The sequence below is a fragment of the Pongo pygmaeus genome, chromosome 4, assembly GCF_028885625.2.
Source record: "Pongo pygmaeus isolate AG05252 chromosome 4, NHGRI_mPonPyg2-v2.0_pri, whole genome shotgun sequence".
Taxonomy (NCBI): Eukaryota; Metazoa; Chordata; class Mammalia; order Primates; family Hominidae; genus Pongo; species Pongo pygmaeus.
The window spans coordinates 35,832,976-35,859,924 of NC_072377.2; the positions used below are offsets into that span (position 1 = coordinate 35,832,976).

General features: G+C 38.3%; 1 protein-coding gene across 2 annotated transcripts in view; it reads left to right on the forward strand.

Annotated features, from left to right (window-relative positions):
* The window catches only part of SPEF2 (sperm flagellar 2), a 202,500-nt gene that overhangs the window by 105,679 nt on the left and 69,872 nt on the right, over window positions 1-26,949 (forward strand). For both annotated transcript variants that reach the window (XM_054487035.2, XM_054487036.2), the window contains 3 exons: window positions 9,313-9,461; window positions 21,544-21,671; window positions 21,754-21,892. In XM_054487035.2, the coding sequence (XP_054343010.1) occupies window positions 9,313-9,461; window positions 21,544-21,671; window positions 21,754-21,892 (416 nt within the window). The remainder of the gene's footprint in view (window positions 1-9,312; window positions 9,462-21,543; window positions 21,672-21,753; window positions 21,893-26,949) is intronic.

Consider the following 26,949-nt stretch of genomic DNA (forward strand, 5'->3'; position numbering starts at 1 on the left):
TGACTGTTTATAGTTTGATGGCCTGAAGGCAAGAGCAGACAAATGGAGTTATTAGAAAACATGTATCAAAACGAAACAAGGGGAGGGATAAGGACAGCTAAAAAATTCTGAGGCCTTTTACCAGTTTGCACAGGGAGAGGTAGGCCAAAACCCAAAATGGTTAAAAAAACTCTACTCTTTTGCTGGCATGTCAGGCTTCTGGGTTCCCTTCCCCTGAGCCCAATCCTAAGCCAACCAGTTTTAAGGCTTGGGAAATAAACTCTTTCAAGTTTGGAGGATGCATCTGAGGGGAGTGTCTCATAGTATGGAGACACAATTACCTATCTGTGGAGAGAGGACAGAGGAGGAGAAGGAAAAAAGTAGCACCTTTTAAAGGAGTCTCAGAGGGTCAGGATGCATTTGAAAGGGATACAGAATGAAGATGAATGGCCACCCATCTAGAAAGAGGGGAGCAGGCATCCCTGGTTCCCGTTTCTTCCTAGCAAATAACCAGGGTACATGAGGGAGAGGGAAGTGTGTCCACTTTCCCTCTTCCATACTTGCATCTGAGTGATTTTGGCAAGTCCCACCATGAGTGCCAAAGCACCTTGCACCCATGAAGCAGGGAGGGCCTAGAGAATAGGAATTATCTGCTCTTACCTATGTATGCCTTATCTCCCCTGCTGCCAGTAGCCTTGGAGTTTCCTAGATATCATTTATGTCATGGACACTAACATGACATTTATCCATGAAACAGGAAGCTTGGGGTTGGCTTAATCGGCAGGAATCAGCCACTCTCAGCTTTGCCGTGCCTTTTAACCTCTGTTGTCATTTGCCCCTGAATCCCCTAGATCCAGTTTTCCTTCCTAGGGCTTTGACCCAAAGCTTGGAATTGAGTTTGGGACAAAAATGTGTCTCAGAGAGTTGCATGGACTCCTTATCATAAGCCGAATGCTAAGGTGACACTGTGGAACTGAGTCCTCCTCCAACAAGGGAGAGGAAAGAATGTCTTGTGACACACCCAGATAACTGGTAGCTATAGTTATGCTTGCTAAGATTTGGGTGCATGGTGCTTGGCTTTGGTTAGCTGCCTTGGTCTTACTTTCCCAAAAAGGAAACCTCCAAGTGATGGGCATCCTATTTATTCCCATCACCTCAGAGGATTTGCAGGATAATTGCTTAGAACTAGAATATCAATCCAGATTTTTACATTACTCATCCCTTTTGTTCTTTTTGACCTGGAGCCAAAAATTGCTGGTTGGTTCACAGGAGCAAGCCAGGGTTAGTCTAAAATGTAGGTGAAAACTTAAAAACAACTAATGACTTTAGAATTTAACGACAAATGTATAAGTTTTGAAACATGATCTCTCTCTCTCCTGTCCTCATTTTTGTTAAAAAATCATCACAGGACTGAATGGTTTGCAAAATAGATTTTAGTCTTATACTTGGCCTGATTATTTGCATAAAGTGCAGCAAGAATTATTATTTCTGTATAGGCCTTTTGGATTGGTTTTGATGGAAGTCTGTTCCACAAGGAATCTCAGAGAAGACCTTTTAAAGCCAAGCCCAACCATGGGTTTGTATCCTCAAATACCTGTGAGGTGGGTGGCCCTCTTCTCTTACGGTCCCAAGATAAATTTGGAGCTCCTGAACCTGTTAGAAAGTGGCATTAGTGACTTTTTTTTTTCTTTTTTTGAGATGATGTCTAGCTCTGTCGCCTAGGTTGGGGTGCAGTAGTGCAATCTTGGCTCACTGCAAGCTCCGCCTCCTGGGCTCAAGCGATTCTCCTGCCTCAGCCTCCTGAGTAGCTGGGATTATAGGCACATGCCACCACACCCAGCTAATTTTTGTATTTTTAATAGAGATGGGGTTTCACTGTTGGCCAGGCTGGTCTCGAACTACTGACCTCATGGTCCACCAACATCGGCCTCCCAAAGTGCTGGGATTACAAGTGTGAGCCACTGCACCCGGCCAGAGAGTGACATTCTTTACTGACCACAGGTCAGGAACCCTGTACAAGGACTGCGTAGATGAAGGTATGAGGCTTTTATTGGCTCTGCAAGTAGAGATTTACTCCTTAAAGGGAAACATACCCTTCCAGACAAAGCCTAGGTAAAATAACCACTTTCTCCAATTGTGTCCTGTTGCAAAAGAAAAATGGATTTTTATTGCACTGATGCAAACAACTATATTGCCATAAGAGTACTCATAGATAGCTTCTAAATTCTGGAGGAACCAGGCAGAGAGAAACAAACATGCTCCAAATTTTGATCATAGGAGTATACCTTGCTTACTACTTAATTGTTAAAGGCCATAAATAGTCAAAATAAGTTTCCTTGACTCTGAAAAACAAAATAAGGATCAGCAATATTCCAAGCAAAAGTCAAAAAGGTTGCTTCAGCTTTCTGAGTTCAGTCCATTTAGTTCTTGCCTCACTTGATATTTATGAACATTTCAGCTATTCATGAGTCCTGTACATTTTTTATTCCAGTGTCACAATCTCCAAAGTTATCAGAAACCTGTGTTTGAGAGCATCTGTTAAAATTCTATAGCTCATTATAAACTATCTTTGAAAAGGATTAAAACAAGACAAAAATTGTCTGTGGATAGCAAAATGTCCAGGGTAGTTACAGTTAGAAACACGATTGACAAAGAAGTTTGGTTTTCTCCATGGTTTTCAATAACTTAACGTAACAACCTTAATTATGATTGATAGCATATACTTAGACATTAGAATTTTAGAAATTTTATACAATTTTGGAACATATATTAGCATTATTCACCAAGATATAACCTAAAGAAGATTGAGCATCATTTTGGCAATCCCACGTACCTAAACCTGTCAAACAATCCTGTTTACCTCTCTTTTCTGGACACTTCAGGGGCCCTCTGAAGTATTCAAAAAGCCAGGTGCCAGTGAGGATAATTTTGATACTGAAGTTTGATTTTGGGAAGCCTTTTAAATATGTTTAAAGCACTTGATATTATTAAATAGAATTCCAGATTAACATAAACTATTTATTTTGTCAAAATGATGACTCAGAAATTTTAAAGAAGCAAAAACCTTTTATATCCCTTTACAAATTTTGCCAAAGAGCTGATTAGTGCCTTAGGAAAACCTTGTTATGCTTTTATTTCAGTGCTCAATTTACAGGAAAAGCATACAATACCCTTTTTGGAATTTAGTTAATATGTTCACATAGAGAACCTTTTCTGCAAGATGAATTTCCACAATTATTCCACCACTTCTTTGAACCTTCAGCTTTTTCCTAATTTCACTCAATACAATCCTATAATCCTAGGCAAAGGTTTACATTTCCATGCCTTCTTATAACTGTTTACTAAAAAACACATTTTACTGTTCTTACACACCTTGCATGTAAATCTATTTCTAGTAGTTTCAATTAACTCCTATCAATTTTAACTTTAAGGTAAAGCTTGGTGAGTTGCTTTAATTGTGTGCTATGTGTAGCCAAGGTTTGCCTTCTTAATTAAGGGTGTGGTTAGTTCCTGTGCCCAGACCTTACCAGTTGTGAAGCCGCATGTCAAATAGTTCTCAAAACCCAAAAAGCAGTTTGTAACCTTAAAACACTTAGCAAACCTTGCATTTGACCTGGATTTTACCAATAGTCTTTAGGGCTGTTTTTACTTCTCAAAGATTAAAGTCACGTGAAATGAAAGGTACCACAGCTTTTAACTTCCCTTAAAAAAAGTATTTGATCCAAGTGCTTGTCTTTCTTTAGGCCAAATTAATTAGAGCTCTTTTCACAGACATCACACACAGTACATACATAGACAGGCAGAAAAAAATCCAGTTGCTGGGTGGGGTCCTTTAAGAGACAGAGATAGGAAAACATGCAGACATTGAACCAGAGAGGGCTCATCCCCTAACACAGTATTGCTAAACAAAGCCTTGCCAAGTGGTTATGCCCCCAGGATGTAAAGCAAGATGGAGGCTTGCAGCACAAACCATACAGACATGAAAAGCACACAAGATTGGCCACAGCCCAAGACTAGCCCCACAAATCCTTTTTCAGAATTAAAGCGTTACAGAAAATATGAACAGTATCAGTTGAGGGGCCTGGCCTAGTAAAGGGGGGTAAAAACTTTAAAGGTTAACTGCTGACAGGGTGGAGAAGAGGAAAGAAAAAAAAAAGTTTAAAAATATCTGGGAAAGAACCTCTTACTCTTATGCAAGTTGTTCCTTCACCAGGGAGATGCGTTCAATTACTGTCCAATGGAGTAAAACCCTTTGGCTGGGGAAGGGGAAGGCTGTGGTGGCTTGTGGCTGGGAACCAGCCATCCAGCTGGTCAGGACCCTGGGACCATGCGTCCCAGCCCTGGCATGGGGCAGGGAGCATCGGGGAGCTGATGCTCACAGATCTATCTAGTAGAAAAAACGAAAAGGCTATGAAAAGACCTGGGATTCATGGGGGTTGGGGGCTTGGTTTCCCCCACCCTCAGAAGTCCAAGGATGAAAAGGTTTAGAAGCAACAGTGAGAGGTTTTGAGTCCCCATTTCATTCACTGCTTCTCAAGTCCCATGTTGGGTGCCAAAAATGTTGCAAGACTTTTCCTTAGTTCAGCTAAAGATGGGGTTCTTGTCTGCCCACAGCCATCAAAATTTAGGCTCACAGATGGTTTAAAGGGTGGGTAAAGCAGGGTTTTATTGGGTTAAAACGGAAAAAAGAGGGAAACAGAAACTCTTGCAAGGCCAGGCAGTTTGAATCCCAGGTTCCACACAGGAAAAAGAGGGGCCAGGCTCCTCCCCACCACAAATGGCATGAACTTCCCAAGGCTCCACCCCAGTGAGCAGGCTGGTCCAGGGACCCCCTCCCACCTGGCTGTCTCATTAATGCCATTTAATTTGAAGGATCTGGAAGAACAGAGGAAAAAAGACAAAAGTGAAAGGAAATTGAAATAACTAGATCATCTATGAGAGCAGAGGCTCTTCAAGTATGGTTTTGGGACCAGCAGCATTTGCATCAGCATCACCTGGAAACTTGTTAGAAATATAGATACTCAGCCCCACCCAAGACCTACTAAATCTGAAACTCCAGGAGTGGGGACCAGCAGTTTTGTGTTTTAACAAGCCCACTAGAGGATTCTGATGATCATTAACATTTGAGAACTACTTTACTGGAGCCCAAGGCTGACTGCTCTATTGTAGCCACTGGAAAATCATAAACATTCAATGATTTCTGGTGTATTATTTATAATATACCTCTTTATCCAAATGTTTAAGTTAGATTACAATAAAAAAAAGTTTATAATAATGCTGTTGAAATAGAAATAAAAATCCAAAGCCCTGAAATGAGGAAATTAGCACATTCAGCTCAAAGACACAATGCTTATTGTGATGACTCCTTAATCAGAACAACCTGACAAGGTGATGAAGGAAGTATGATGGGTTTAAGTTTTAACAGGCTTAATTTCTAAAATAGATTTTTATCACCTGAGACCTTTAACAGAGGACAGTATGTGGCACAATATGCAAAGTCGTCATAGATTTATAGCAAATGCAAAATACATTCGGTTTCATTGGAAGGTTGATGCCACACATACAAAAGCTGGCAATTAATTTATGATTGATCATGGTTCTGGTAGCGAAATTCAACCATAGTCTTCTTTTATAATACAATTTACAAGCATAATAACAAACTACCTCTTATAAAGTACCTTTTATGTACCTACCAGGCACTACACAAGATAATTTACATATATAATCTCATTAAGTTCTCACAATCATCTATGAAGTAGAAATTATCATTTTACCATGTCAAAGATGAGGAAATTGAGAGTCAAAATGAATAAAGAAGTGTTTTGTTAAGAACTGTTAACCTATGAGAAGAAAACAAAAAGCCTCTTCACTCTTTGGAGAATATTATCTACCCTCCCACATTAATTTGCACACTAAATTGCTCATAACTTGCCTGGCTTTTGCCTCAATAATTGTTTAAATAAATTAAATAAATCATATTTCTGCTCTTAAGTATGAGTCTTTTCATGAATCTGTTTATCAGACTGAAGTTTAAAAAATTTTACCAGAAATTTACCAAAAAGAAAATTGGTATGCAATATAAATAAAAATAATCTTAAAATCAACGAGCCAAGTAAATAGTAGTATAAGAACTTCTCTGAGTTTGCAAACTTCTAAATATGAATCAAAAGAACATTTATCAATATGAACTACATCAATGGACACTAAAAGGCAATGAAGTATGACAATCAAAAGCATGGAGTCTACAGCCAGCCCGCCTAGACTGAAACTCCAGCTCTGCCATTTACCGTATATGGGTTACCTCTGGCAAGTTACTGTACCTTAATATGCCTCAATTTCCTCATCTGTGAAATGGAGTAATAGGAGTATCTACTCATGTGGCTATTATAAAGAGTAAGTACATGTGCAAAAAAGTAAATAGTACAGGGTCTGGCTCAGAATAAACTGTAAATAAATATGGACTATTATTATTGGCCCCAGACCAAGTTACTAAAGGCAGAGGGCAGAAAGGGGAATCCTTTGCAAAGCTGACCTGGAGAGTTCCCTCTTGTCCTTGATTATAAAGGTGCTAAAATTAGGTTTTATAAGCAACCCCAGATAGCCAGTCTCATTACTTTGTAGTTGTCCACATTCTGTGTCTCCAGCTCTACACAGAGTAACAGCATAAATATTAATTTTAGGACAGTAAGCAGAGAAAGCTTTCCCTCCATGAGCTTTTTCAGAATAGTTTTTCAACAGTGAGTTCTGAGAACACATGTTCAGTCTCTGGCTCCTTGCCTAACACTGGACCTCTTCTCTTCCTGGTCATGTTGCTTCAGTCTGGTCCATTTCTGAGCTAAAATTTTCATCTTATTTAAGACACTCTAAATCTCCACTTTGATTGCCATTGTTGGCAGCCCAGGCAGCCATTAGCACTGTTAACAAAAAGTTTTTTTTGCTGAACATGGTTGACCCCCAAGGCAATAAGAAAGCCATCGCTGTTAACTGATCTGGTTTCTATCTAGTGAAGTTGTTAATTAAATTAAGTCCTAGAGGACATATTTTGCAACAGAAAGGGAAAAATAATGCCTTTCTTAAAAGAAAACAACAACAACAACAACAACAAAAACACATAAAGCAGACTTTCCCTATCTTTTCCTCCCTCTTACAATTCTCACCTCCTAATCCTTTCACCTCCCTGAGGAAGGCCAATTTAATTTGAAAGTGTCTGGTTTTCCTAATGTCCTCTCATCAGTTGATCCTCTTATCTTAGAATTAACTATTTACTTTCTTAGTTGTAAATTTTGGTTCCAGCTCTTGACTTTCAATTACTCAGACCTTCACTGAGTTCCTATTATTATCTCTTTGCTCAAATCTACTGCTCTGTCACTTTGTCTTTGATTATTTCTTTATTTATACCTTGATTTTTAAAATCCAGTGTTCTAAAATTGAATTTCTCTTTTTACTGCATTTTATTTTTATTTATACTCATTGCAGTGCCATGGGTTTCTGTGTGATACTATCAGGTTCTTACAACAAAAAAATTGGTAATATGTACCTTCACCATATGCTAATCCATAGATTATTTTCCAAACCTTTCATCCATGAGCATGAGGAATAGTTATACTGAGGACTCAATAATCCAACTCTACAAGTGAAAGCAAACATCTTATTAGAAAATGAAGCCTTCATATGGTTGCATGGATGGTACTTAAAAAGTAATGCAGCTTGTTACATTTAAGATGTTGATAAAGATTTTGTTCAAAAGTGAATATTCACTAACGCATAGATACATTTTTATTCATTCAAATATTTTGCCCTTCAGCATTTTCATTGTTAAAAGTTACACAAAAGTTGTATAGAATCAAAGCACAATAGTCCAGAAATATTCCCTGACTCTCCCAGTTTTCACTGAACGATCATGATATTTAAGAAAAGAAAAAGAAACTCATTCCAGTCTCTAATTTGTCATTACAAAGTTCTTCTTCTTAGGAATTTTGCTTAGATAAATTCATTTTAAATTGGTCATAGAGTTATCATTTGTACTTCACCAGAGATTCAGGTCAAAGGAAAATCATTATATAGAAAAATATATCAAATTATGAAAATTGTCAGTTACTGCCTAAACAAAGACTTTCTTAAATTTTTCTAAATTTTATATAATTTAGATATAACTTTAGATCTATAGATAATAGATACTGTTTTTAAATATATAAGTAGAGATCACCTAAACTGCCCACAAGATATAATTAACAATTTCTCCTCTATTTATCATCTACTTATTTTTAACTAACATAAAAGTGGAAGATGTATTTGCTTTTCTAAACAGCATTAACATTAAATAATACTCATTAAAGATATATTTTGGAGGAAGAAAGTGCTCCTAGTTCTACAGGTGTCTGTAAACTGCATCTAAAAATTTCAATAATTAATCTAAAAAGTGGAATTTCAAACTGAGTGAATTTCCAAACTGTAATAACTTGATCTTTTCAGGGAATATTAGTGCTCTCTGAGTTAAGGACCAAGGTTGTTCGTACCATAGGGCGACACTTAACAGATCTAGATTCCCCTCTTGATGTTATCAGGGAAAGTGAAGTGAATGTCCTTTTCGGATTCTGAATTGAAAATTAGACCTCCTCTTTCTCGTTTTCTTCCCAAGCACCCCGCCTCTTTCCTCCCCTCCCCTCCCCTTCCTTTGCTTCCCTTTCTTTTCCTTTCACTTTCTCTCATGCCTTGATTCTTCCAGGCTTATGGCACAGCAACTACCTTCATCTTTATTCCCTAACTGTAGCAAGAAATATAATTTCCCCACAGAAACCCTGTGTCATGTGCAGAGAATGTTCAGGGGCTACAACAGCCCCTCTTCTCCTCCCCTGCATCCCTCACCTGCTCCAGCTGACTCTTATAATATCCTCCTTTCTCTCTGCCCTCTTACCTGGTCTCCAAGGGATACCAAGAGCACCACTCATGTTCTAGCTACCTTCTTTCTCATTCAAGGTGGAGAGTTTAATTTGCCAGTTTTTGAAACAGTAAGTGAAATACAGTTTGTTCTAGAATCTAAACTTTATAAAAGTCACATGTTCATTCTGAAAGCAAGGACAGAGATGAAAATAAAATATCAAATATGTTAGCCACTTGGATAGGTTGGATTGCTTTAAAACATTTACTATTATTAATATTATTGGTTAATTTGGGAGCTGTGGAGAATAAGGATTTTTGTAAGACTCCTCAAAAAAGCTTAAAAAGTAGTTAATGAATCATCTGAAGTCCATGGTAATTATAGATGTATTCATCCACCAGAATTCTGTCCCATTCATTTACTTGTATTGGAATAATTTGATATGCATGTTTAAGGTTCTCCTAAAGGAAAATCATCAGGAGGAAAAGTACCAGTAAAGAAATCACCTGCTGACTCTACAGATACATCACCTGTTGCAATAGTGCCGCAGCCACCTAAGCCAGGATCAGAAGAATGGGTCTATGTGAATGAACCAGTTCCTGAGGTATGGCCATTTAGAATCAAGCTGGTAGAATTCATTCTTAATCCTGCATAAAGTAAGATTCACACCGTCATTTGCAACATCCTGAAGGCCTTTTACAGCAGGTAATATGTATCTATCCATCTGAGATTTTTTTTAGAGACTACTCAGTGACCCATATCTCATCCGTTCTCCTACTTGAGTTTCTGAGTCATGCTTTGAACTGCTATTGAGTGCTAACATGGGGGGAACAAATGGGTTCTGTGAGGAACAATTTTCTTCTCAAGAACACACAGAGATGCATATTCCTGGAAGAATGACTTCCCCAGAACACATATCCAGCAAATTTCTAGCCTTCTATTCATGTTTTAATATCCCCATCATAATGCTTTAATATGAAGTTTAACCTTTGACTTTTTAGAAGTAGAAGAATATTTTTGAAGCTAACTAAACCCATAGAAGAACAGACAGCTATCTGACCTGGGAACGTTAATGGGTATGCTGGTGTAAGGCAAGGAGATGTCCCAGGGGAGCGCTGGAAGCTCCGCCTAGCTCAACTTGCAAGGCCCAGTTGCCATCTACTATATTTGGTTGCTTTGACAGATGAATTCTCAGAAAGTCCACAGAATGGTCCTTCCTTTAAAACTTTTTAAATGACAAAGAGCTTTTTAAAAGACAAGGTCTCCTTCTCCCTCATTCCACTCCCCAATGATCTCTTACTCTGATGAACTCAGTATCAACCATCTCTGCCAGGCATTTGAGACCCAATTATGAAATGCAACAATTGTGGTGTTGCTGTTATTATTGAGCTTTCCTAGGGATATGTCTTCTCTCCCAATTAAATTATAAACTCTTTGGCGAGGGTAGGAACATGGAATAATTCAATGTATTCAACACAAACACAGTACAGAGTATGTAACAGATTCTTGATAGGTTTCTAATTGATTAATTAGCATTGAGAGTGAAATTAGAATAGAAAATATTTAAAATTGAGAACATTAAGTGATATAATTATGGAGGTATGTAATTGACCTCACTCAGCCAAACAGAAGCTACTTTAATATATATACTAATATTAATATATATGTAGGTTCAAAAACTTACCATAGAAGCAAGATATAGAAGTGGGTGTTCGGAATGAGATAAAATTAAAATGATACAATATGGTAAGTGAAGGGGAATGTGGGGCAAAAACACCTAAATTCATTCCTTAACTCCAAAACTTGAAGCCCTTGTAAGAAATAAATCTATAGAGGACACGAGAGAAATAAAAACAGGACTTTTTTTAAAACAACATTAACATTGACATATGGCACCAGCTCCATGTAGATCTTCCAGCATTCAGGATTCTATAGAAAATATGATAATTTGAGGAGAGTAAAATAAAAGACTATTTACACATGTGTAGGCAATAAGTATGGCAACCTACAAGGATTAGATTATTCCCTCCCCTCCAACAAGGGACAGCTGGGGGTCAGTACGGCCCCTAGGCTGAGGAGGTGCAAAAAGGGAGTAGATCCTTGGGCCTCAAGAGAACTTCTGCAGTTAGAAGGCCATCTGACGGGAGCTGTGGCCTTCCCCAGAGGGATGCAGTGTGACCCGGCAAACAGGAGCAGAAAAATACTCTGGCCAAGAAGATGGAGGGCCAGGGACTTTCCTGAAGTACTTACATACATTAGCCTCCCCAGGCACTAAGCAAGGTGAAGGAAACTGGTGTGGAGGGACATGGAAGATGTGCAGCACAGACCTCTCTTTCCTAAGTAAGGCCAGGTAGCAAATACCTTTTGCTACAGCAAAACAGGACCAGTCTAGTTCGTTTCCACTCCAGACTCCCCACATGTGAACTGCCGAGTTTACCTGCTGATATGGTTTTGCTGTGTCCCTACCCAAATCTCAACTTGAATTGTATCTCCCAGAATTCCCACGTGTTGTGGGAGAGACTCAGGGGAGATAATTGAATCATAGAGGCCAGTCTTTACCATGTTGTTCTCGTGATAGTTAACAAGTCTCATGAGATCTGATGGGCTTAACAGGGGTTTCTGCTTTTGCTTCTTCCTCATTTTCTCTTGCCGCTGCCATGTAAGAAGTGTCTTTCACCTCAAACCATGATTCTGAGGCCACCCCAGCCATGTGGAACTGTAAGTCCAATTAAACCTTTTTCTTCCCAGTCTCAAGTATGCCTTTATCAGCTGCATGAAAACGGACTAATACACCTGCCAAGGAAGAGGAAGACAGATGCCCAGTTCAACTTGGATTTCAGTTAAACAACAAATTTAACTGAGAATCCTGTACTTTATCTGGTAACCCTGTTTCCAGACCTTCTAAGGGCCCCAGGTCAACCTTAACTTCAATAGACAAATGGAGGGAGAGAGACTGAAAAGAGAGGCTGCTTCCATATAGCATTCAGGTAGCAGCCAAATGTGAGGAGAGCCTGGGATCTCTTCCCTTTGCCAGCCACAAGGGAAGGTGCAGAGAGAACGCAGAAGGCAGTTAGAATGAAAGGTCTTTGCTTCCAGCCTGTGGAGTCACAAGAACAGCTGCCCAAGACCAGGACTCAATGAAAGAGGCAGCCATGCCTCGGGCCATGTGGCCCATGTAGTGCCCTCACTCACATTCAACCAACATGTGGCAGCACTCCTCCCTGAAACTGGGCCCAGGGGCCACAGGGCCATGTGTGCTGGGTTTGGAAACCTGTCCTCCTTCAAGAGGCTGACAGACATAGGACTCTACGGCCAAAAGTATAACTCAGATTAAAGCATAGCTTTTGATCAATTCTCTACTGGCCTTGCTGACAATTTCAACATTCAAAATATAGAGGGGGCTATGGACGACTTCTGCTTCGAATTTAGTACTGACCAACAAACATGGACAGTTAGGTAAATGGAAATGATCAATAATTTAGGAGAAAGTACTAATAAAGGAGGTGTAATAGTAAAGGAAGGATCTGGCAGAACATAAGAAACATGTGCCCTAGTTATCAGGAAAGCATATTTCAAACCTATAGTGAAAACATAATCGGCCTCTAAATGGAAATAAGGCTCTAAGAGAAATGGATGGGCTCAAATCAGAAGAAAATTTGCCCTTAAAATCCCAATTATGTACCAAAGAAACTAACATGATCCCAGGGCATTTTACAGGGCAGAGGGGCAGTGGGCGGGGGATACTCAAAAAATTAGGGAAAATTATGAAAGGACAGGAATTTAGTGAGCGTCTAGCCCATCATAGGCACTCGAACATTGAAAGAATACAGTCAAGGGTATGTGTAGATGTCTCTGCCAAAATGCCAAAAATGAAAAGATTTTGTAGTTACATTGTCTAAGAAGATAATAGAAGACTGAAAATGGAAACCCAGCTTGGGTAACCTGAAATCATCTTAAATGAGAAAAGAAATGAAGTCAAATTAATCAATGGTAGTAATAAGGTTTTGTGAGTCCTAAAGACTTGGTGGACCCTCTTTAAGAAAAAAAGCACAAAATTCCAAATACAGAATCAGTCATGAAGTGAATATTTATTTCGAACTGATTTGTATTCAGTTAAGAAATATTTTTATAACTGGAAGAAACAGACAAGCACACAAACACTTTTTAGGTGCCCAGTACCCCTCTGTTATTCTTTATCTTTGCAGGTCTTTACATATGACAATGATTTTGTAAGCTCATTTTCCTATAGAGAGGACAGAAAGATAATTGAGGCTTCCCTCTAGCAAGCTTCATTGGATTTTTTAGTATTGATAGTTAGAACATTTTCTTTTAGCTTTATAACTCATTATGGAAGGAAATGTGACAGAGAGGAAGTCAAATTGGAAAAAGGCAGAAGACCTGACCAGTGGTACTTGAAGATGAATCTGTTGCTTGTGTGAGCAAATTACTAGGCTCCTCTCAGGAACTTGGATGATGCCTGTGTAAAGTGAGGGTCTCTGAAACTTCAGAGAATACTGCCTTGGCTACTGAATTCCTACTATGATTTTGTGTTCTCTAATAAAGGGAAAACTATTTAATTGGAAAGTACAGCTCTGAGCACCTCATTACATCTGAAAGTTCAAGTTCCCAGACCCAGAAAAATTACATCTCAGGGGCTGGAAGAACCTACAGATATTACATTATCCATGACTCACAGAAATCACAGAGGGTACAGGGGATTCCAGAAAACTAGATGCAGGCAAATGCCTAAACACTTAAGAAAAGGCAGTGGGACTTGGTAGCATACAGACCAATAATTTATACATTAACTATTGTTGTAATTTAAGAGCAAATTATTAAACACATTACTTTTGAGCACTTATGAAATATAAAGATGATCATTTGGAGCCTGCACAGCAAGAATAAGTCTTGTTGAGCTGACCCATTCCTGCTGTAGCCTTGAGAGCAAGGCTGGATATGTGGATCAGGGAGTACCATAGATGTAGTATCTCTTGAGTTCAAAATAGTATTTGACAATTTCTTCACGAAGTCGTTGTAGAGAAATGAGGGCTGTGAGCAGGATATTAATTCAGCTCGACCCATTCTTAGGAGGCAACTCTTCATGCACACAGTGTTGATTAATGGATTGAAGTTGACCAGGAGGGAGGTTTAGTGGTGTGCTTTTTAAAAATGGTCTTTAGCACCACTATGGATATCACTTTTTTTAAGAGAGATTATGACAAACTAGAAACCAGAGAGAGAAATAGGTCAGGAAAGGGTGTTGAAATAATGTTAGAGGGGCATTAAAAGAACTGTAAATGTTTAATTTAGATATATGAACCCTTGAGGTATGGTTAGACATAAGATCTTAGGCTTTAAGAACTGGTTGGAGCCATACAGTCTCCAAAAAATTTAATATGATGATAAAATGGGTTCAAATGAGCCTGCTTATATCCATATTAACATGTATTGAGCACCCATTATGTGCAAATGCGGTACTCAGTTCTGGGAACACGAAAGCAAGCAAGCTGCAATTGCCATGTCCAAGGACACGGTCTGCTTGGAGACAGAGGCATAAATAATAGTTGCCCCTTATGTGCAGTTTCACTTTATGATTTCAATTACCCACAGTACAGTACAATGAGGTATTTTGAGTAAGAGAAAGAGAGAAAAAGCCCACAATCACATAATTTTTTTTACAGTATATTGTTATAATTGTTCTATTTTATTATTAGTTAATATTTTACTGTGCCTGATTATGAATTAAATTATATCATAGGAATGTATGCATAGGAAAAAACATTGTACCTACAGGGTTTAGTACTATCTTCAGTTTCAGGCATCCCCTGTGGGTCTTGGAACTTATCCCCCCTGATAAATGGGACTTCTGTAAGCAACCAATTACAACACAGGTTTTTTGGGTTTTTTTTTTCTTTTTTTGAGATGGAGTCTCGCTCTGTCACCCAGGCTGGAGTGCAGTGGCATGATCTTGGCTCACTGCAAGCACCACCTCCCAGGTTCACGCCATTCTCTTGCCTCAGCCTCCTGAGTAGCTGGGACTACAGGCGCCCACCACCACGCCCGGCTAGTTTTTTGCATTTTTAGTAGAGACGGGGTTTCACCGTGTTAGCCAGGATGATCTCGATCTCCTCACCTCGTGATCTGCCCACCTTGGCCTCCCAAAGTGTTGGGATTACAACACAGTTTTGTAGTTTCCTCTATAACAAGACTATAAACTGTCATAACAACTTAGAGGAGGGAATAATACATTTTATTTAGAATATCAAAAAAGGCCCCCACTGCAAATTACCTTTTAAAGTATGAGTTCATTGGGTAGGGAATATTATAGGAAGAGAGAATCCCAGTGTGAGAGATTGGCTCAGTGCATCAGGAGCAGAAGGTTTAAGGACACAGCTTTAGGAGGCAGTTCACAGGAAGGCAGGTGCCAGATTTATAAGGATCTTAAAATCTGTGCTGAAGTGTTTGGACTTCATCTGCATGGTAGTGGGAACCACGGAATGTTTTTCAGCAAGAAAGTAACATGTTGGAATAATTTTCACTACAATAACTCAGAGAGACAGTACAGTGAATTGTTAAAAATAAAATAAAATAAAGTGGATTGTGATTGGTCTATGTTCAAATCCCAGCTATGTCACTCAGCAGCTGCATGACCTTGTACAAGTTGTTTAACCTCTGTTGCTTCAATTGCCTCATCTTTAAATAGTAAGAGTAATAGAAACAAATTTTTTAAGTTGTTGTAGGAATTTAATGAGTTAGTCCACATAAAGCCCTTTGAACAGAATCTGGCACAAAGTAGGTTCTCAATAAGTATTCATTGTTTTAAGAATAGAAGCTAATTCAAGGATATTGAAAGGAATCACAGAGACCTGTTTGGAGGCCCCTGTACTGCTCTAGACAAGAACTAATAAAGGCTGGAAGGAAGGCAATGACATAGGGAAAGAGGGAGGAAGGGATAGAATCTGGGAACGGTTCAGAAACTGGGTGTTACCCACTTCTCAGATGTCATCTTTCTCCAGTCCTACTTTGTTTTACCAATCCCTGAAAACACTAGCCTGCATTCTCTCCTTTACATATGCCAAGAACATTCCCACCACAGTGCTTTTGCATCTGCTGTTCCTTCTGCTCAGAGTGCTCTTCCCCTAAATCAGTGGTGTCCAATCTTTTGGCTTCCCCGGGCCACAAGGGAAGAATAATTCTCTTGGGCCACTCATAAAATACACTAACACCAATGGTAGCTGATGAGCTGAGAAAAAGAAAATCACAAAAACATCTCATAATGTTTTAAGGAAGTTTACGAATTTATGTTGGGCCACATTCAAAGCTGTCCTGGGCTGCCTGTGACCCACAGGCCATGGCTTGGACAAGCTTGCCCTAAATCTTCCTTCTTCTCAATGCCAACTGCAGTGCTGCTTAATGAAGAGGCCTTTCCTGACCACGCTAAACAAAGCAGCACCTCTGTCACTTCACAGCACTTAGTATGTGAATTGTTTTTTTGTTTTGTTTAGTTTTGTTTTTCAGACGGAGTCTCACTCTGTCACCAGGCTGGAGTACACTGGTGCAATCTCAGTTCACTGCAACCTCTGCCTCCTGGGTTCAAGAGATTCTCCTGCCTCAGCCTCCCAAGTAGCTGAGACTACAGGTGCATGCCACCATGCCCGGCTAATTTTTGTATTTTTAATAGAGATGGGGTTTCACCATGTTGGCCAGGAGGATGGTCTCAACTTCCTGACCTCAAGATCCACCCGCCTTGGCCCCCCAAAGTGCTGGGACTATAGGCATGAGACACCACGCCTGGCCATGAATTGCTTTTTCATTGCCTAATTAAGTTGCCTAGGTCTTTAGTACTTATCTGCTTACTGATTTTCTTAATTACTTATTACTTCTTCACTGTTTCCTATCTTCTATATGAATATAAGCTCCTAAAGCCAGCAACTCTGCCTTATTCACCACAAAATTTCTAGTACCTAGAAAAGTACCTACCTACATAGGGTGACCACTTAGTGAATAATTTTTGGTTGATTTACTCATTGGTTCGGACAAAGTAAGACACATAAGTAATGATAGAATGACTTGGATCAGATCTCTTGTATCCTGAATCCCAGTCTTGCTCTCTCCTCACTAATGATACCAGTCTTCAAATATCTGACAGGCTGCCATAAGAAAGATAGTGTGAATGTAGTCTGTCCTTCTCCAAAGAGAATAGCTAGGACTAAGTGGAAATTACAAAAAGACAAATTTCTGCTCAACAGAAGAAAAAGTTTTCTGGTAACATGAGTTGTGCAACACTGAAAGAGGCTGCCTTGAAATTCTGTGCTTGATACATACATGAGGTCCACAGGGAGATTAGATAATATATCTGTAGCATTTGGCATTTCTTGATTGGAGAGGAAATTAGCCCAGATGACCTCTAAGGTCTCCATGTGTAATTGCCTGATGAATAAATGCACAGCCAATAAGGGAATAATGAGTACAGCAAGAATATACTAAATATAATATGGATCCTCAGCTTTATTCATTTAGATTATTTCTTGGTTTCAATTGTTTATTTGTATTATTAAAGAAAATATAAAGAAGCTTTCTGATTTTCATGATGCACACAGCAATGAAAGAACCTTCTAAATGTAATCAGAGAAATAACTCATCATCACACTGATATGAACGCTAGGTGTTCTTCATGCTAGACAGTTTCCTAACTGAGACAAAATGTGTCACCTGTGATGATTCAATTTATTCATTCAATAGCTATTCCTTGAGAGCCTACTATGTCCCAAACACTATGGTAATTAAAGAAAAGATGACATGAGAGGACTTCAAAAAGCTTGTGAAAAAATTGAATTAAAAGATAAAATTTAAAAATAAGCCTTATTTCTCAACGTAAGCTTCAAGTTTAAGACACCTTTGTAGAAGATAATACCAACAATGTGGTCCATCCTTAAGGAAATGAGGGCCCCGAGAGTTGAACCATATCAATGCAGTCTTTTTTACATTATTTATTAAATAAAAATGGGTACCCTTTACAGATATTTTAAGATTAGGAACAAAAAGAAGATAGATGGAGCCAAATCAGAAATATAAGGTGGATTGTGTTAGTTTGTTTTCACAGTGCTATAAAGAAATACCCAAGACTGTGTCACCTATAAAAGGAAGAGGTTTAATTGACTCACACAGTTACACATGGCTGGGGAGGCCTTGGGAAACTTACAATCATGGCAGAGGGGAAAGCAGGCACATATTAACTACATGGAGGCAAGTGACAGAGTGTGTGTGTGTGTGTGTTTTTGTGTGAAGAAGGAACTGTCAAACACTTATAAAACCATCATGTTGCATGAGAACTAACTCACTATCATGAGAACAGCATGGGGAAACCCTACCTTATGCTCCAATCACCTCCTACCAGGTCCTTCCCTTGACACATGGAGATTATGGGGATTACAATTTGAGATGAGATTTGGGTGGAGACACAGAGCCAAACCATATCATGGATGCCTAATGATTTCCCATCAAGAGTTTTACAAAATTGGTCTTGTTTGATGAGGGGAATGAGCAGAATTGTTTTGGTGGGGAACAACTCTTTGGTGAAGCTTCTCAGTTGTTTTTCTGCTAAAGCTTTAGCAAACTTTCTTAAAATACTCTCATAATAAGCAGGTGTTATTTTTCTTTGGCCCCTCAGAAATTTCACAAACAAAATGCCTGGAGCATCCAAAAACAAAAAAAACAAACAAAAAAAAACTGTTGCCATGACCTTTCCTCTTGACCCAGTCTGCTTTTACTTTGGTTGGACCACTTCTACCTCTTGGTAGCCATTGCTTTGATTGTGCTTTGTCTTCAGGATCATACTGATAAAGCCACATGTCATCTCCTATTACAAATTCTTTGAAGAAATGCTTTAGAATCTTGATCTCACTTGTTAACAATTTCTTTTTTTTGTCATATCCTCATTTATTAAATGTCATTACTCACCACTGTTCTCTCTTCTTTCACCTTGTCTCTTTTATGATTTTTTTATTATACTTTAAGTTTTATGGTACATGTGCACAACATGCAGGTTTGTTACATATGTATACATGTGCCATGTTGGTGTGCTGCACCCATTAACTCATTATTTACATTAGGTATATCTCCTAATGCTATCCCTCCTCCCTCCTCCCACCCCACAGCAGGCCCAGGGATGTGATGTTCACCTTCCTGTGTCCAAGTGTTCTCATTGTTCAATTCCCACCTATGAGTGAGAACATGCGGTGTTTGGTTTTTTGTCCTTGCGATAGTTTGCTGAGAATGATGGTTTCCAGCTTCATCCATATCCCTACAAAGGACATGAACTCATCATTTTTTATGGCTGCATAGTATTCCATGGTGTATATGTGCCACATTTTCTTAATCCTGTCTATCATTGTTGGACATTTGGGTTGGTTCCAAGTCTTTGCTATTGTGAATAGTGCCGCAGTAAACATACGTGTGCATGTGTCTTTATAGCAGCATGATTTATAATCCTTTGGGTATATACCCGGTAATGGGATGGTAATGGTCAAATGGTATTTCCAGATCTGGATCCCTGAGGAATCACCACACTGTCTTCCACAATGGTTGAACTAGTTTACAGTCCCACCAACAGTGTAAAAGTGTTCCTATTTCTCCACATCCTCTCCAGCACCTGTTGTTTCCTGACTTTTTAATGATCGCCATTCTAACTGGTGTGAGATGGTATCTCATTGTGGTTTTGATTTGCATTTCTCTGATGGCCAGTGATGATAAGCATTTTTTCATGTGTCTTTTGGCTACATAAATGTCTTCTTTTGAGAAGTGTCTGTTCATATCCTTTGCCCACTTTTTGATGGGGTTGTTTGTTTTTTCTTGTAAATTTGTTTGAGTTCTTTGTAGATTCTGGATATTAGCCCTTTGTCAGATGAGTAGATTGCAAAAATTTTCTCCCATTTGTAGGTTGCCTGTTCACTCTAATGGTAGTTTCTTTTGCTGTGCAGAAGCTCTTTAGTTTAATTAGATCTCAATTGTCAATTTTGGCTTTTGTTGCCATTGCTTTTGGTGTTTTAGACATGAAGTCCTTGCCCATGCCTATGTCCTGAATGGTATTGCCTAGGTTTTCTTCTAGGGTTTTTATGGTTTTAGGTCTAACATTCAAGTCTTTAATCCATCTTGAATTAATTTTTGTATAAGGTGTAAGGAAGGGATCCAGTTTCAGCTTTCTCCATATGGCTAACCAGTTTTCCCAGCACCATTTATTAAATAGGGAATCCTTTCCCCATTTCTTGTTTTTGTCAGGTTTATCAAAGATCATTGTTAGTGGCAGACAAGAGCAAAGCTTTCAATAGAAATTGTTAACAAGTTTTGACAAACTTGTTAACAATTTCTATTGAAAGCTTTGCTCTTGTCTGCCGGTAATCTGGGCACAATGGTTTTGACATCCATCTAGTGGAAAGTTTGCTCAACTTTAATTTTTAGTCAGCGTTGTGCAAGCTGAACCAATTGAGATGTCTGTGGGGTTGGCTGTTGTTCTGCTGTTAATCATTGGTCCTCTTCAGTGAGGGCACAAAAAGTTAATTTTTTCTTTGAAAATGGATATGGATTGGTCTACGGCTGCAGGCTTCGTCTTCAACATTATCTCGTCTCTTCTTAAGATCAGTAAACTGCTATTTCTTTGGAACATTGTGCCCATAAACTTTTTGTAAAGCATCAATGATTTCACCATTCTTCCTCCCAAGCTTTACCAGCAATTTGGTGTTTGTTCTTGTTTAAATTTTTGCAGAATTCATGTTGCTCAGATAGGGGCTCTTTTCAAACTGATACCTCGTCTTTCTCAGTGTCTGAAACTACATCATCTTCAGATGTGTTCAAACGTGTTATAAAAACTATGCATTAATTTTGAAATTTTGAATTTTGAATTTCAAAATTCATGCAGTTTTTTCATAATATGCATTTTTCATAAACTTTTTGAAGAGTCTTCTTATAATGGTAAACAAGACAGTTTCTGGCTTTATGGGACTGCCATTCTAGAGATGAGTATAGACAAGTAAATGATGATGTTACAATTAACGTCATCAGTGTTATGATGGGAAAAGTACAGGATGCTAAGGGAGAACCTCAGATCCTCAGTGGGTGACCTTGCAGACTTGTTGGATCTGGGAAGGATTTCTGGAATAAATAATTATTTATTTTTAGATGGAATTTCGCTGTTGTTGCCCAGGCTGGAGTGCAACAGCACGATCTTGGCTCACTGCAAGCTCCGCCTCCCAGGTTCAAGCAATTCTCCTGCCTCTGCCTCCCAAGTAGCTGGGATTGGCATATGCCACCACACCTGGCTAATTTTTTTGTATTTTTAGTAGAGACAGGGTTTCTTGATGTTGGCTAGGCTGGTCTAGAGCTCCTGACCTTAGGTGATCTGCCCACCTTGGCCTCCCAAAGTGCTGGGATTACAGGCATGAGCCACCACAACCGGCCCCCCAATTTCTGGAATAAATAATATCTGGGCTGAGACATGGAGGATTATTTGGAATATGAATTTGCTGGACTGGGGGGTATGTGAGAGAAGAGGAGCAAGAAGTCTCACAGGGAATGCTTTATGTAATTGCAGTTGCATCTTGACCTTTTTGCTTGGGACTGTTCTTTTGACTCTATTATTCAGAAGAACTTTCATTTTGCAGTAACAATTTCTACACTTTACCATTTGACAGGAAATGCCTTCGTTTTTAGTACCTTACTGGGAACTAATAGAAAATTCCTATATAAACACTATCAAAACAGTACTCAGGCATCTGAGGGAAGACCAGCATACTGTGCTTGCTTACTTATATGAGATTAGGTAAGTAATGTTTCCAGAGTCAGAATTTTACAGTTTAGAGGCATGACATATCAAATTTATCTCATTTTATTAATGTCTACAGAACAAGTTTCCAGGAGTTTCTAAAGTGTCCAGATCACAAGCAAGATTTTGTAGCTCAATGGCAGGCTGATTTCAACTCCCTTCCTGATGACCTGTGGGATGATGAGGAAACAAAGGCTGAACTACATCAACGAGTGAATGTAAGGAAATAGTGACCTATTGGGACAGGGTTTGCTGGCTTTCATATCTTGTCCTGCAAAACCCCAACTCATTTGCTCCTTACTTTTGTGAAGTATGAGGATGAGAAAGAAAATGGTTTGAACTATTAACCAGGTAACTTTCAAGAGCAGTGGCTTTTCCACACTTTGAGTTTAGAATGAGAATACCATAGCAACACTTTTGGAAAGAGGGGCCAAAGTCCGCACTGCGAGAGCATTCTTGGCATCTGTCTTGTAGATTTCTAGTCCCTTAGTCCCTTTGTGGGTCATTGTAACTGTGTTTATGCCTGGTGTTAATCACATTCCTTTCTTGAGCACAGTTACACATTTTGTTGACAGCAAAGAGAAGACGAATGAGGGAATGACATGGAAAACCTAGAATTACCTCTATTGAATAGATCTCTTAAGGGCTGGTACTAAATACTACACATCTTTGTATCTCCAGCAAGCACAATTCCTGGTAGTGCCCCAGCAAGCACAATGACAAGCAGATTTTCATAAACTCATGAGTGAATTATATTACCCTGATGCTTTAGAAAGGGGCCCCTGATGTACAAAAAGCCTGATTTCATTCTCTTACCCTTCATCTTTCCTTTTAAATTGACACCCCCCCCTTAACCCATCAGAGGGATGCCTTGCCACTACCTTAAGTATAGATTACTAACAGTCAAAACTGATTATGACCTAAATATTGATTTATGTAATTAAAACATTGCCAATCTCAAACCCATGCCCCATTCATTTGCTCAATAAATACTTGTTGAGCATCTATTATGGTCCTAGCACCATTAAAGAGGCTAAGGATTCAGCAGTGAACAAAATAAATCTATGACCACAGGGTGTTTGTATCCTTGTGTCCAGGAGACACAGAATAAGCAATGAACAAATAAGCATATAGTGATGTGTCCTTAGTCATAAGAGCTATATAGAGAGCTAGAAAGCAAGGCAAGGGGAAAAGAACGTTGTATGTACCATTTTGTAAATGGTGGCTATGGAAAATCTCACTGAGAAGGTGACATTTGAACAGACTGACAACAGAAGTGATTGGGTAAGCCATGTAAATATTTGGAGAAAGGGTGTATGAGACACAGATGAAAGCAAGAGCAATGGCACTGAAGGGGGAGGACACTTGGTGTGTTTGAAGAACAACAAGGAGGCTAGTATGTCTGGAGCAGAGTGAGCTAGGCAACAGTTGGCTGATGATAGGGTCAGAGAGGTTGTTAGGTAACCAGATTACCTAAGGCCTTGGAGGTTATTACGAGAATATTGCTATTGATCTGAGTGAGACGGGAAGCATTGCTATCTGGTTTTAAAAGAGTCTACAGTAGAGTGAAAACAGCAGAAAGACATGTTGGAACCAGATGGGAAGCTTTTGCAATAGAAGCAAGGCATCATTGTGGCTTGGGTGATAGGGTGGGTGCTGAAGGGTTTAACCCAATAGGTATTCAAATGTCCTGGTAAAATTGAAGTATTTTGCCTATTCTTTGACACTCCTCAAAGAGTAATTAATATCTATATAAACCCTACAACTTTTTTTCTGTTTTCTTTTTCCTACCTATTCCTAAAGCCAGCCTTCCTGTATACTTCTTCCCCCATGTTAGTCAGGTGATTGTTGGCAGAGAGTGAGAGGATTTGGAAATTTAAAATATCTTATTTGGGATTTCCTTTTTCCTAATTCCAAATGCAACATATGTTTATTGTAGATAAATTAGATAATAAGAAGCAAAATTTAAAATGACAAATCCCTAATAGTCAATAGTGGTTGTTTTCACAAAAATTTGATAGCAAAATATGTATTGTTTTGTAACATTTGTTTTAAGTCAATAGAACATGTTTTCTTTTTCAATAAACATTCATCTACAACATCATTTTTATGACTAAAAGATATGACTAGTGGACTATATAATTTATTTTACAGATTTCTATGTTAGTCACCATCTTATTAATAGTTTCTTGAGTACCAACATTTTATTACAGAGAATTTTACAGTAAAATTTCATCCAGCTAACTATTGACCACATCCTTAATTATTTCCATGGGCAAACTTTTTTAAGTGAAAATTATTTAAGATTATGCTTATTTTTAAGGTTTTTAAAATATATTAAAAATTTACAAATTTGAAAACTTTACACAGTAAGAACTTATAAATTTTACTCCAACTGATAGATTATGCAAATATCAGATTTGTACATTTTAAATTATACAAATATTTTAAATCTAAATTATTAGATTTATATCAAATCTTAGATTCTTTTTCATTAATCTTTGCCAATTTAATGGGTAAAAATATGAATATATTCCTATAATTTACATTTTTTCTTCAATTTACAATTGAAGCTGACCATTTTCTCCTAAGCTTAATGGTCATTTATTTTCCACCTCCTGAAACCTGTTTGTGATTTCTGCCCCTTTTTCTGATGGAGCATGCTCTGTTCCTTACTGACTTCTAAGATCTTTTTATATATTAAGGAAACAAGCCATCTGTTGATCATATAGTACATATACATTCCCAGTTTGATGTTTGAGATGAGTTTTAATATGCAGAAGGTTTTTAATGTTTATATAGATAAATAAGGTAATCTCCTTTATAGCTTTTTTGTGATCAATTAAAAAATACTTCACCCCAAGATTATATAGAAATGTAATACAATTTTAAATAATTTTATAGTTCTTTATTTTACTTTTAAATATTTAAAATATTATGTTACTTCGATAGGAATCTCATTTTATTTTTTTCAGAAAGTTAATCCAATGATGTGAGAAGACTCTAAAATATATTAACATAGACTTACATATAATATATACATATATATTATATGTATTATATATACATATATATTATATGTGGATATTTAGCTACATGGTTAGATATGGTGGACACACTCCCTTTTATTTTTCTTCGCTTGTTATTAGGCATGGAAGAATAGAAATAAATATAACTTCTAAAAGAAGCTAGAAAATAAAGCTGAGGAAAGGAGAAAGGAATTAATGAGCATAACTCTTAAAAACTTGGAATTAAATTTAAAATTTGGCAAATAAAACACATTAAACTTAAAATTCAATCCAGGCAATAAAGGCAGAGAAACCTCTAGAAAGAATAGTCAAGGGAAGAAAAATAAACTTTGGGTAGAAATTTGGATATTAGAAAATATCCATGGATACTAGAAAACAACATACATAATTTCTACTTGGAAGGTTCAGTAAGTTTTGGCCAAATCAACCTTATCAAAGATACTATAACGTTTTTAGCAGTGGATCTTCAGCAACAGTATACAGTAGAGAAACTTCAGAAGTTAAGCTAAAAAAATAAATAAACCTGCCTTTGCTTCATGCCCTATGACCAAACTCATTAGATTTAGTATAAATCTTTATATCACATTTATTTTTAAAAGGGTACAGGTAATTCTGATTGAAATAACCACTCTATTCCTTTTTTTTTTTTTAACATTTTTATAGCTAGATGATCTTGTAAAAACTGGTGAAAGTAAGTGAAAAACTCCTGTGACTATTACATTTCTATCCGTTTTCCTTGCTACGGTTTTTGATTTTCATCAGTTTTAAGGCAGCAACAGTAATAGCTAAACGCTGAGCATGCACTGTCTTTTTCATCCCCACAACCACCCTCTGAGGCAGGCACTAGTAATACTCCCATTTTATAGATGAACAAATATGGTAAAGAAGCCAACATAGTAAGCAGTAGTGTTAGGATTCTGTGCCCAAGTTGCCCTGTTCCTCATTATGGTATAAAATCTTTGCGTCCTAAGTGCTTTTTGTCTTAAATTTGACTTCTACCTGATATCAATACCATAAACCTTGCTTTATTTTTAATTTGTATGTGGTCATATAAGTTTCCACACTGACCTTTTTGTGTCATTTTGTTTTATGTATCTCCAGTAAGCACCACATAAGTTGAATGTGGGTTTTTACCCAGTGGAAAGTCTTAACAACTTTTGTAAAAATAGACATTTATAATGATTTAGTCTGCATGATCTTCTCAATTAATAGTTATGAATCTCTCTTAAATATAGCTCTGATTTATTCAGGAATATTTAGTAATTCCCTAATTCTTGATAAATAAAGTGTGAAAACCAGCAATGTCTCTGGGCAACTTCATAACAAAAACTCATTGCTTTAATCCCTTTTTATCCCTGGTAATATTCCTTGTTCTTCAGTTATTTCATTCCAATCCTATAAAATTAATAGAGAGGTTCTGCTGTTGCATTGTTCTCATTTTATCCATTACAAAACTGAGCCACAGACATGATGTTACTTGCAAAGGTTTCACACTGAGTCCATGGGAGAAAAAGAACTAGAATCAAGGTCTCCAGAGCCCTGCTTTTGTGCTTTTTCCCCTGCTGTGTCCTCTCTTTTCTTTAAAAAATATATAAAGACGAGAATAGCATGAACCCAGGAGGTGGAGGCCTCAGTGAGCCAAGATCACGCCACCACACACTCCATCCTGGGCGACAGAGTGAGACTCTGTCTAAAAAAAAACAAAAAAAAACTGGATCATCATGGCAGACAAGAGGCAGGACTAGATAGCAACTCTGGACAGAGCAGTGTGTGGAGGCTTGCACTGTGAATTTTAGCTCCAGATCAACTGCAAGAACAAACCAGCAATTCCGAGAGGACTCACAGACCCTCTGAAGGAAGCCGACTGCTCCTGCGGGACCTGGGAGACACACCAAATACTATGAGCACCCCAATGCGAAGTGGGAAAGGGAGAACCTCCTCTCCTGAACACACCCCCACTGGAGAAACTGGGAAAGGGAGACCCTCCTCTCCTGAACACACCCCCACTAGAGAAACTTCTTCTGTTTGCAGAAGAAGTTTCTAACCTTACCTGGAGCTGAGTCAATTTAGAGAGCTGAGCGAAATACAGGGGTAGAGGAAGTAGCAGAAAGGCAGTGGGAACTCGCTGGGTGCCCAAGCAGCCCATTCCTGCCGGGCACCACAGGGTTCCATCATTGGGAGGGTGGCCAGAGGAGCAGGGGGTAAAACTCCACAGGGAGAAGGAAATCTCTAGCTGAACCTTCTAA